The sequence below is a fragment of the Stomoxys calcitrans genome, chromosome 1 (genome assembly GCF_963082655.1).
Source record: "Stomoxys calcitrans chromosome 1, idStoCalc2.1, whole genome shotgun sequence".
NCBI lineage: Eukaryota > Metazoa > Arthropoda > Insecta > Diptera > Muscidae > Stomoxys > Stomoxys calcitrans.
Window position 1 is genome coordinate 249756172 of NC_081552.1, and position 13012 is coordinate 249769183.

The following is a 13012-nucleotide window of genomic DNA, read 5'->3' on the forward strand; positions in this document are numbered from 1 at the left end:
TGAAATTTTTAATTTTTTGATGGTGTCACGAATTAAGGCCCATTTCCCTCTAGGACGCTTAGTTTAGGAGATACAGCCATTTTAAGTTTAGCATGTAAAATTTCGATTTCTGATGGATTTTCCATGAAATTTTTAATTTTTTGATGGTGTCACGAATTAAGGCCCATTTCCCTCTAGGACGCATAGTTTAGGAGATACAGCCATTTTAAGTTTTGCAACTGAAGTTTCAATTTCTAATGGATTTTAAATGAAATTTTTAAATTTTTTGATGGTGTCACGAATTAAGGCCCATTTCCCTCTAGGACGCTTAGTTTAGGAGATACAGCCATTTTAAGTTTTGCAACTGAAATTTCGATTTCTAATGGATTTTCAATGAAATTTTTAATTTTTTGATGGTGTCACGAATTAAGGCCCATTTCCCTCTAGGACACTTAGTTTAGGAGATACAGCCATTTTAAGTTTTCCAACTGAAATTTCCATTTCTAATGGATTTTCAATGAAATTTTTTATTTTTTGATGGTGTCACGAATTAAGGCCCATTTCCCTCTAGGACGCATAGTTTAGGAGATACAGCTATTTTAAATTTTCCAACTAAAATTTCGATTTCTAATGGATTTTCAATGAAATTTTTAATTTTTTGATGGTGTCACGAATTAAGGCCCATTTCCCTCTAGGACGCATAGTTTAGGAGATACAGCCATTTTAAGTTTTGCAACTGAAATTTCGATTTCTAATGGATTTTCAATGAAATTTTTAAATTTTTTGATGGTGTCACGAATTAAGGCCCATTTCCCTCTAGGACGCATAGTTTAGGAGATACAGCCATTTTAAGTTTTGCAACTGAAATTTCCATTTCTAATGGATTTTCAATGAAATTTTTAATTTTTTGATGGTGTCACGAATTAAGGCCCATTTCCCTCTAGGACACTTAGTTTAGGAGATACAGCCATTTTAAGTTTTCCAACTGAAATTTCGATTTCTAATGGATTTTCAATGAAATTTTTAATTTTTTGATGGTGTCACGAATTAAGGCCCATTTCCCTCTAGGACGCTTAGTTTAGGAGATACGGCCATTTTAAGTTTTCCAACTAAAATTTCCATTTCTCATGGATTTTCAATGAAATTTTTAATTTTTTGATGGTGTCACGAATTAAGCCCCATTTCCCTCTAGGACGCTTAGTTTAGGAGATACACCATTTTAAGCTTTCCAACTGAAATTTCTAATGGATTTTCAGTGAAATTTTTAATTTTTTCATGGTGTCACGAATTAAGGCCCATTTTTCTCTAGGACGCATAGTTTAGGAGATAGAGCCATTTTAAGTTTCCTACTGAAATTTCGATTTCTAATGGAAATTTTTAATTTTTTGATGGTGTCACGAATTAAGACCCATTTCCCTCTAGGACGCATAGTTTAGGAGATACAGCCATTTTAAGTTTTCCAACTGAAATTTCCATTTCTAATGGATTTTCAATGAAATTTTTCATTTTTTGATGGTGTCACGAATTAAGGCCCATTTTCTTCTAGGACGCATAGTTTAGGAGATATAAGTTCTCCAACTGAAATTTCGATTTCTAATGGATTTTCAATGAAATTTTTAATTTTTTGATTGTGTCACGAATTAAGGCCCATTTCCCTCTAGGACGCTTAGTTTAGGAGATACAGCCATTTTAAGTTTTCCAACTGAAATTTCCATTTCTAATGGATTTTCAATGAAATTTTTAATTTTTTGATGGTGTCACGAATTAAGGCCCATTTCCCTCTAGGACGCTTAGTTTAGGAGATACAGCCATTTTAAGTTTTCCAACTGAAATTTCCATTTCTAATGGATTTTCAATGAAATTTTTAAATTTGTTGATGGTGTCACGAATTAAGGCCCATTTCCCTCCAGGACGCATAGCCAGTTTAAGTTTTCCAACTGAAATTTCGATTTCTAATGGATTTTCAATGAAATTTTTAATTAGCAATCCAACTACATCGACTTTTGCCTTTGCCTTAAAATATCTTAACACCAACATTTAAAAATAAACTTTCGTGCCCAATTCTTCCCCTTTACTTCCTCTCCCTCCTTCTCATTCAGCACACCACAACAAGTTCAATGTCAATGGCCTTGTTTTCAAAAAAAACAAAGCCTTCTTCTATCATGGATTCCATTTAGAATCCACAAAACAGAAGACAGTAATCAAAATAAAACCTTAACAAAAACAAACCAAGAAAGGAGGAATGAACGTAGGCCATAAAAACTACCCTCACCCTGAATAGCACGTGGCCAAGAACCAAAGGAGAAGACAAAAAAACAACCACTAAAATATAAACAAAGGACCTAGGGAATGATTTAAGCCGGGCCGACCGACCAAAGCACATTGAAATTGAAATGTTTACACCAAAACATTGTCACTTACCCAAGTGGCAAGTGGAATGATAGATCGGTTGTCAAGGCAACCCTTAATGGTATAGACTAGTCATTCCATTTAAAGTCTTCAACTAAAATGTCAGTAAATGTCTCGAAAAAGAAAAATCTAAGGAAAATCTTGGGAAATAATTAAAAAACCTAAATGTCAAGGAAATTTTTTGACTTTTGCGTTATTTGGACTAAATATTCGTTAACTCCCGCTTCAAAACTGGTGAAAGAAGGCTCGCTGTAACCATGGAACTGCCTGAGGTGGTGTCAGTGCGAAAATTTAAGGATTTTTCCTTTAAACAAAAGGAAGAAGTCTACGAAACTCTGTTACAATTGTCTCGGGTTGTTGAGGACTTACCTAAGAAATCGTTACGCAAAACCTTAGATCTAACACTCGCCGTACTGGACTTCAAAGGTAGACAGGTCAAGCAATTGGAAGGCGAGTTGGAAGCAAAGGATCAGGGCAGCTTGGGTAAGTCTGTGAAAGGGGTAAGTCTGTGAAAGGGTTTGTTGCTTAAACGCCTACTTTGTTCTATCATAGAATCCCAAAATGACCGTTTGGTGGATGAAAATGAAAAACTGAAAAGAATGTTGAGTGATTTAGAGGACGAACGTCTTGAATACAAAAGAAAAGTAAAGGAGGTATGTAAATAAGAACAAAAATCGATGTTTGGTTTGAAAAGGCCTTGAAATTGAGAAAAAGGAACTCATTTTTCTATTGGGTAATTCTCTAAAAATATTTCATGTTTTTCTTCTTACCCTTCAGTTGACCGAAGATATGTTTTCCATGCAAAAGCGACTGCAAGAAGCCGCCGCCCATGCTGAAGGCAGTGACAAGGATTCATCGGATCCTTTATCAGAATTGGATAAACAGGAAACATTGCTGCGTAATATAAATACCAAGAATAAGCATATTAAACGTTTATTAAGGGAAATAGAGGTAAGTCGCAATTTTTATTGCAGCAAAAACAAGTAAAATGGCGTTAAGTTTGGAGACCTGTGTAAAATGTTAGCCAATTCGAATAAGGATTGCGCCCTTTGGGGGCTTAAGAAGTAAAATAAAGAGATCGATTTATATGGGAGCTGTATCGGGCAGATACAGATTCAGACCATAATAAACACGCATGTTGATGGTCATGAGAGGATCCGTCGTACAAAATTTCAGGCAAATCGGATAATAATTGCGACCTCTAGAGGCTCAAGAAGTCAAGATCCCAGATCGGTTTATATGGCAGCTATATCAGGTTATGAACCGATTTGAACCTTATTTGACACAGTTGTTGAGAGTAAGAATAAAATTCGTCATGCAAAATTTCAGCCAAATCGGGTAGGAATTGCGCCCTCTAGACGCTCAAGAAGTCAAGTCCCCAGATCTGTTTATATGACAGCTATATCAGGTTATGAACCGATTTGAACCATACTTGGCACAGTTGTTGGATATCATAGCAAAACACGTCGTGCAAAAATTCATTCAAATCGTATAAGAATTGCGCACTCTAGAGGCTCAAGAAGTCAAGACCAAGATCGGTTTATATGACAGCTATATCAGGTCATGGACCGATTTGAACCTTATTTGACACAGTTGTTGAGAGTAAGAATAAAATTCGTCATGCAAAATTTCAGCCAAATCGGATAAGAACTGCGTCCTCTAAAGGCTCAAGAAGTCAAGACCCAAGATCGGGTTATACGACAGCTATATCAGGTTATGGACCGATTTGAACCATACTTGGCACAGTTGTTGGATATCATAACAAAACACGTCGTGCAAAATTTCATTCCAATCGAATAAGAATGGCGCACTCTAGAGGCTTAAGAAGTCAAGACCCAAGATCGGTTTATATGGCAGCTTTATCGAAACATGGACCGATATGGCCCATTTACCGACCTACATTATTAAGAAGTATTTGTGCAAAATTTCAAGCGGCTAGTTTTACTCCTTTGGAAGTTAGCGTGCTTTCGACAGACAGATGGACAGACGGACGGACATGGCTAGATCGACATAAAATGTCGCGACGATCAAGAATATATATACTTTATGGGGTCTCAGACGAATATTTCGAGTAGTTACAAACAGAATGACGAAATTAGTATACCCCCCATCCTATGGTGGAGGGTATAAAAATTAATTTGTGTTTGTTTCTTTGTGTGTTCCTTATAGACTCAGAAACGGTTGAACCCATTTTCTTGAAATTTTCACTGATGGTGCATAATGATCCCGTGGTGAAAATAGGGAAGCGGACCCTCCCCCTTATCCTAATTTTCAGAAACGCCAGATCTCGGACATGTGTGATGCGATTTAAGCGAAATTTTGTGTGCTCTCTTATAGTAAACTACAAACACAAATTTGGTATCCAAATTTCGGATGGGGTACCTAGGGGGGGCGCCCCACCCCAAAACCTATCAAATATACATATACACCAATCACGACAATATGGGACTCAAATGAAATGTATTTAAGATGAGAAAACGTATCTGATATCCAATCGTCGGACCAAGTGTTTGGGGGACCACCCCAACCCCCAAAACACCCCTTAATGGGATATATTTAGCGATAATGGCAATATGGGACTCAAATGAAAGGTATTTGCGAGTAATATACGAATCTGATATCCAAATTTGGGACAAAGTTTCTGGGGGTGCACCTCTTCCCCAAAACACCCCCCAAACAACACTTATTTCCTGACCATGGCAATATGGGGCTTAAATATAAGGTATTTGAATATAGAATACGAATCTGATATCGAAATGTGGGACCAAGTGTTTGGAAGGCCGTCCATACCCGAGAACATCCCCCAAAGAAGACAAATTTACGACCATAGCAATATGGGGCTCAAATGAAAGGTCTTTGGAAGTAAAGCACGAATCTGATATCAATGTTTGGGAAAAGTGTCTATGGGGCTACCCCACCCCCATAACACCACCCAAATAGGAAGTATTTGCTGACCATTGCAATATGAGGCTTAAATAAGAGGCATTTTAGATTAGAATACGAATCTGATATATATTTTCAAATCCATGTCACTGAGTGGGCGCCGCATCCCCCAAAACACCTCCAAATCGGTCATGTTTGCCGACTATGAAAAAATGGAGCTCAAATGAAGGGTATTTGGGAGAAGATCATGAATCTGATATCAACATTCGCGACCAACCACAATAACAACCCCCAAATCGGACGTATTTGCTCACCAAGACAATTAGGGTCTTTAAGACAGTGGAGCTCGATGTTCATAGTTTTTAATGCCCATACCTCAAACCGGGTATATTTGCTGGCTTTTTCAATAAGGGGTTTTAGTGAATGGTATTTGAGATTAGAAAACGAATTTGATATTCTAATGATATTATTCGAAGGCCCAGCGGGGCGGCTCGGTCCATCTAGTCGGATTATAAATGTGTCTTTTAATGGGCCAAGATCTTAAATCGAGAGATCGATCTATATGACAGCTATATCCAAATCTGAATACACAACTCACCATACAAAATTTCGGCGAAATCGGACAATAAATGTACCCTTTATGGGTCCAAAACCTTAAATCGAGAGATCGGTCTATATGGCAGCTATATCCAAATCTGAACGAATCTAGACCATATTGAAGAAGAATGTCCAGCGGCCTAACACAACTCACTGTCCCAAATTTTTACTAAATCGGGCAATAAATGCATCTTTTATGGGCCCAAGACCTTAAACCGAGAGATCGGTCTCTATGGCAGTTATATCCAAATCTGAACCGATCCGAGCCAAATTGAAGAAAGATGTCGGAGGGCATAATACAACTCACTGTCCCAAATTTTAGCAAAATCGGATAATAAATGTGGCTTTTATAGGCCTAAGACCCTAAGTCGGGGAATCGGTCTATATGGGGGCTAAATCATGATATAGTCCGATATAGCCCATCTTCGAACTTAACCAACTTATGAATAAAAAAAGGATCTGTGAAAAGTTTCAGATCAATATCTCTATTTTTAAAGACTGTAGTGTGATTTAACAGACAGACAGATGGACATGGCTAAATCGTCTTACGCTGATCCAGATTATATTATAGGGTCGGAAATGGATATTTCGATGTGTTGCAAACGGAATGACAAAATGAATATACCCCCATCCTTCGGTGGTGGGTATAAAAACACATAAAATCCAAGAAAAATAATGAAATCTTTATTTGAATCGTTGATGCGGTCCATATAAGTTAGTGCTTGGAGATTATTTCATGCAAATGTTGACCATGACTGCGCCGCACATGGTCCATCCGCTCAGTCCAACTTTGGCATATTCTTTTCAACATTTCAATTGAGGCAGGTTTGTCTGTACAAACAACTCTAAAGGCGTTAAATCGCACGATCTAGGCGGCCAATTGACCGGTTCCGAACGAGAAATAAAACTAAACTCTCCTTTCAAAAAGTCCATTTTTGCGCGTGCTGGTTGGCACGTGGCACCGTCTTGTTGAAACTACATGTCATGCAAGTCAAGGTCTTGCATTTTTGACAAAAAAAAAGTTGGATATCATCTCACGGTAGCGCTCACCACTCACAGTTAGGATACGATTCGCATGATCTTTGAAGAAGTACGGTCCAATGCTGCCACCAGCCCATAAGCCGCACCAAACTATGACTTTTTCTGGATGCATTGGTAGATCTTGCAGTGCTTCTCGCTGATCCTCACTCCAGAATCGACAATTCTGCTTATTTATGTACCCATTGAGCCAAAAATGAGCTTTGTCGCTGAACACAATGAAGCGCGCGATGAACCTTTCTTAACCCCTTATATATGAGACTTTTATCCATTACCTTATTATGTAAGACAAGGCCAAGCTTCCATTCCTGTAAGGGCAGAATTCAAGAGATAAAATTCAAATCTAAGCCGATATTTGCTACCTCCAGGAGGCCACCGTAGCACAGAGGTTCGCATGTCCGCTTATGACGCTGAACGGATGGGTTCGAATCCTGGCGAGACCATCAGAAAAAAATTTCAGCGGTGGTTTTCCCCTCCCAATGCTGGCAACGTTTGTGAGGTATTATGCCATGTAAAACTTCTCTCCAAGGAGGTGTCGCACTGCGGCACGCCGTTCGGAATCGGCCATAAAAAGGAGGCCCTTGTCATTGAGCTTAAAACTTAAAACTTGAATTAACGCAATTTAGGTCATATCGTAAAAAAATCTTACAAGGTTCTATTCGCAAATTCAATAGATACACAAAACCAAAGTACAACTAAATTTCGACATAGGTTCAATGTATTCAAAGTAGAAAGTAGACTCGACGGTGTTGGGTATAATATAGTCAACTCCGCCCTACTTTCGCCTCTCCTTACTGGCTTCTCATATAAATTTTTTTGATGATTTGTACTATTTTTACTTCTTTTCTCATTTCAGTCTCTTCAAAATCAAAATATCGAACAATCGAAAACCATACTAACCCTAGAAAAAGATCTGAAGCATAGCAAAGATGTGGTAATGAAACTCAAAGCGGACATCACCTTAGCTCAGAGTGAAAAATCGGCTCACAAAGAAACTATACAAGAATTAAATATTGAAATTAAACGTCTGGAGGGCAACATCACCTATTTGGAAGATGAACGAGAGAAAAGTGAGGCAGAGGTAAAAGAATTTGTAGAAAAATTGGAAAAGAAGGCTATGGCCTGGAAGAAAATCGTTGAGGAAAAGGAAAAACAACTGAAGAAGATGAAAGATCGCAATGATCGCTCAGAGGATGCACATCTCAGTCCCATGGATAGTGAGACAAAAACAGAAAGTGAGGAATGCAGTGAACAGGAGGAAAAGTCCAAGCTATTGCATGTAAGTGTTAACGAAAATCTAAATCCCTTAAGCTTTCGACAAGGAAATGTATGTATAAACTTTCAAACTTTGAAGAAAATAATTCTGAAGTCTTCCCTTGTATGTCACCTGTATTATTGGCTCAAGCACATAGATGCCATAGACAAAGTTAATGGAGAGACTCTTTAAAATTTCTTCAAAAAAATCTCTAACAGATGGAAGAAATGGCAAACTCCTCGGCGAATAAATGTTAAGAGCGCTAGTAACACAGCCCGCATAAAGCCTAACTTCGACTTTTTACACGAACTGTCAAAACGCACACGAATGTCGTGTTCAACGCAGATGCCTGTCATCGCGGCCCTAACCTACGAGACCCAAGGCCCAAGGGTGAATACAATGCATCTACCAACGCTCCCACTTGTGGTAATCCACATATGAGTACCAATTTGTTCCCACGTATTTGGACGTGTTCACCTCCTTGGTTAGGAGCGGAGCAGTACCAAAAACTCCTTCCGATCTATGGGTCACGCCACACAGTTGAAAACGCGAATCCGAGCTTATGCTCTACCCGTGATTTGGGTACAAACCAAAGCCACCACATTTCTCCCCACTGGGGCCTCACCATTGCCAGGCTGGAACCGAAGTTCAAGGGACTCCTGACACCCGTGGTACCAGATTAAAGTCTCCGGTCAGACTTCGTAGACTTAAAAGACTACTACCAGTTGAACCCCAAACAGTTCTGGACTGGTCACCTGGAAGAAATGAATCGCCCTAAGCCGACCTTAAGCCAGCATACAAAAGTATGCACCAAAACGACATACATCAGGACGATATACACAAACAGAACACGGCAGCCCTCACTGGCTACGCCACAAATATCTGCTTCAACTTGGGACTCACAATTAACGCGACCACCCTCACGGATGACCGAACACAACCACAAAAGCTACGGGAACCAACGATGGGCAAACGCGGCAGCATCAACATGGGCAAGGCAGGTGCCAGGCCATGTCATGCGCAGCACCATATCACGCGGTCGCGCCAGTACAGCAACACCTCGTTATGGATAACTAGCGTGTATTCCTACCTGCAGTAAGTCTTATCCGTTTCCTAAGAAATACTTCCCGGGAAAAGGTGGCCAGCCTTGCAACAGTCATCTCGTCTTCAAGGGCCCTACTGAAATCCCACACCGCCTCGCTTATCCCCATCGCGCCTAAATCTCTAATGTCTGCATAGTATGGGCATTCTGTCAGTACATGCCTCCAGTTCTCACGTCTCCCACAGACGCTCAGAACAGTCGTGGACAAATTCCTCCGATGCAAAAATGCATTAAAGGAACCATGTCCCGTCAGTATGAAGCCCAGACTTAGGCCGAAGCCAAAGTCCGGGCGGTCTCGTACAAACGTCGCGTCAAGAATAAATTCGTAAGTCATCTGACCATTGTCACTGTTCGTCCATCTAGTTTTCCATCTATCATCAAGACGCTCCAAATGAATGCCTTGAGTCGCCTAACATCCCCATCTGCAAGCTCAGAAGCGGTGAGCCAATCCTCACGCACTAATGGAATTCCCTTTTTTACACTTTACAGAACGGCCATATAACTCACGAGTAAAACAAGCGGGGGCGCGCCAAGCAATACCTGTAGTGCATCTGTCGAAACAGGTCTACACACAGGCAAGCAAGCCAGCATTGCCACCCTCTGACAAGAGAGGACCTTCTTCCGTCCTAAGACTGTCGCAGCAATTCCGTATAATACAGGCGCTCCATAAGTTGCCTAAGCAACAAATAGAAATGGACCGAACAGCGCGACGACTAAGACCCCAATAACTTCTCAGAACACACTTAACCATTCCTGCTACTCCAGTCATCTTTTCCTCCACCCGATCCAAATGGACCAGGAAATCCATTCTCCGAAACAGTCACTCCCAGACATTTTACGAGAGCTACATTCCTGATGCTACCTTTACCAGATCGAATCGATGGTGGACGATTCCGCGACAAGATGCCCTTGAGCAACATTGTCACGGTTTTGTCCTCCGCGACGTCAACACCAACACGATCGCTCCATTCGCGCACAATGCCCATGGCAAGCTCACCGCGAGTTTCCAGAGCAAATCTGGAATCTTCCTCAACCAGGATCAGCAGGTCATCCGCATATGCACTGATTTTGAAGGACTCAGCGAGACGTTCCAGCACGGGGATCCATCTTGACGTTCCATATATATGGAGCACAGATGGACCCCTGAGGGCAGCCATGCTGAATATCCTTCCAAACCGTATCGCTAGCACCAAACACGCATGCTCTTCTATCACAGAAGTAACTACGCCAGAGAGGAAATTCCCGACAACCTCTTTCGCCTAATCTTGTGAGTATACTACGCCATGAAAGGTAATCGAACGCGCCTTTGAAATCGACAAATATGCCAAGGACATATTTGGCGCTCGATTCTCTCACACAGTTCTGGACGTGGATCCAGACATCCACAGTGCTCTTCTCCTCCCGAAAGCCGTACCCTCTTCGTAGCCCTCCCTAAATCTTGTCACCATTATCCTCTCCAATACTTTTGCAAGCACGGGGAGGAGACTGATGCCCCGATACAATCTTGGATTGCTCCTCAATCGATCGGGTGATTTCAGAAGGACTACGACTCGAGCACATTTACACGTTTGAGGGAAATAGCCTACTCCGACACATCGTGTGAGGATCAACTCGACATGGCCATGTATAGCCTTCCAGATGCTTTTACACATCTGTCCAGTCATACCGTCCATGCCAGGTAACCTCCCGCTTCTAAGCCGGCAGACACTATCCACTATCTCGACCCTTTCCAGACTTGGAGGATGCTCGATCATCTCCATACTGGGAACCTGTTCGTGCTCATCCGCATCGGGATAGAACGTTCCCATTAACAACCTAGCACACTCATTCCAAAAAGTCAATACATTGTCCCCCACTCTAAAACCGCCCAGGTCACCCTGAATAGAACCCTATTGCCCACCGCGCCGGCACAAGCGGTATACCTTGCCCCATGGATCATCTCTGTAGTCCTGTACAAATCTCCTAAAGTGATCTTCCTTGCTCCCAATCAATAGTTGCTTGTACGTCCTCAAATTGCTAAGGTAGTCGTTGCGGCGTGAGACAAAATCCTCAGCATTGGAACATCTGGCTCTTTGGAATCGCTTCCTTAGACGGCTGACGTTCTGCCGCATTGTTTCCAGCTCACGGGTCCACCACTTGACCTTACTCGGTTTCGTCTCTCGACGTCTGTCAAGGAGCGCATCATTCACTCGTCCACCATATCAACTTGGTCATCTACGGTCTGTGCCCTAAAGTCATCTAAGGGCATCCCTAAAACTTTCCACATGCAAGTCACACTTCACGTCTCGATCTTTCCAGCGCCTGGATCGTTCAGTCGTTACCCGAGTCCGACGATCCCTGGAAGTGACCATAATCTCAATCGGATTATGGTCACTTGAGCCATTCGTCACAAACCTCCAACTTAACTGGCAGGCAAGAAATGCCGCCCCATTTGCAGCCGTAACGTCAATGTCACTAACGCCTGAAGGCCCATCAAAGGTGAAAATTCTTTACATTTTGCCTGTTGCTTTTTGGGATTTGTTTGCAGAGTTGCATTTTTCAACCCAGCCCTCCTCAACGCTCTCATTCTGTTTTGGCCTTTAGGAGTCTCTCAATTCCTTTGTGTATGCCTTTTGCTAGAGTATAGAAAAGCTCTAAGACATTTTGAACTCTTTTTTACGTTTTTCTGCTTGTTTCTCTCCCTTTTTTCCCGTAGTCACTGGAATGCCGCGACAAACTTATCGAACAACTTGAGCTGAAAATCAAATCCATGGCAGAAGAGATGATAGCCTCTACCAAGCTTATGAATAAAATCACCGCAGAGCGAGAACACGAACGCAATCCCCAAAATCCCCGTTCCTGTTGTAAGGCCATTGAGAGAGCCTTAAAGACCAGCAATGATAAGTGCCGTGAGCTTACCGAAATGCTAGAAAAAGCCGAAGAGGAGTGTTGTCTCAAAGCTAAGCAGGCTTTGGAAGCTTCCAATGCCTTGACCGCCTATCAAAGGGGCGAAGATGGTCTCTTGTCAGCTTTGAGAAAATGCTCCTCTCTCGAGAATAAATTACAATCGAGAGAAAAACAAATCAGAGCCTTAGTCATGGAACTAAATTCCATGCATGAAATAGCTCAAGAGAACACTTTGTTGAGGAAGCGTTTAAATATACCCGAGGATGTGGTAATAACAACAAAAAATCTCTCCGCCAAAGAGCGTTGCAAAGAGAAAATGATTGAAAAGTTAACTTTGAAGCTGAGAGCATCCGAGGAGATGCGTTTGCAGTTGAAAATGGAGAAATGCGATTTGAGGTGAGTAAAGGGATGAGTGAAACTCTTGTAAGGTAATCTGATTAAAGCGGTTATAAGATACCTCCAAATATTGCTTCGAGTCCAATGGGCCAAATCGAGCCCACTGACAAAATAAAAGAAATCAAATTTCCCAATTTTGGTCGCTTCTCACATCAGCTTTTGACCATAACAAGTTGCCTACAGTGGAACCCGTCTCCTTGGGTGGAGAGAATGTTCCATTTACAGAAAGCGCAAAATACCTGGGTGTTTTGCTGGAAAGGAAATTGAACTTCAAATCCAACATTTTGGAAAGGGCAAGAAAGGCAACTCTTGCTCTATACACCTGCAAGAGAGTCATTGGCAAAAGTTAGGGGTATAGACCGCGTGTCATGCATTGGGTATATACTGCAATTGTCAGACCTATAATGCTATATGGTGTTGTGGTCTGGTGGACGGCGCTTCAAAAGTCCACCTACTGCTCAATACTT

General features: G+C 41.4%; 1 protein-coding gene across 1 annotated transcript in view; it reads left to right on the forward strand.

The window, feature by feature from the left end:
• The first annotated feature begins 2527 nt into the window (after positions 1-2527).
• The window catches only part of LOC106094880 (centrosomal protein cep290), a 32562-nt gene continuing 22077 nt past the window's right edge, over positions 2528-13012 (forward strand). Inside the window, exons 1-5 of the mRNA XM_059362958.1 lie at positions 2528-2871; positions 2941-3041; positions 3166-3339; positions 7763-8185; positions 11959-12545. Of these exons, the coding sequence (XP_059218941.1) occupies positions 2646-2871; positions 2941-3041; positions 3166-3339; positions 7763-8185; positions 11959-12545 (1511 nt within the window). The 5' untranslated portion in view covers positions 2528-2645. The remainder of the gene's footprint in view (positions 2872-2940; positions 3042-3165; positions 3340-7762; positions 8186-11958; positions 12546-13012) is intronic.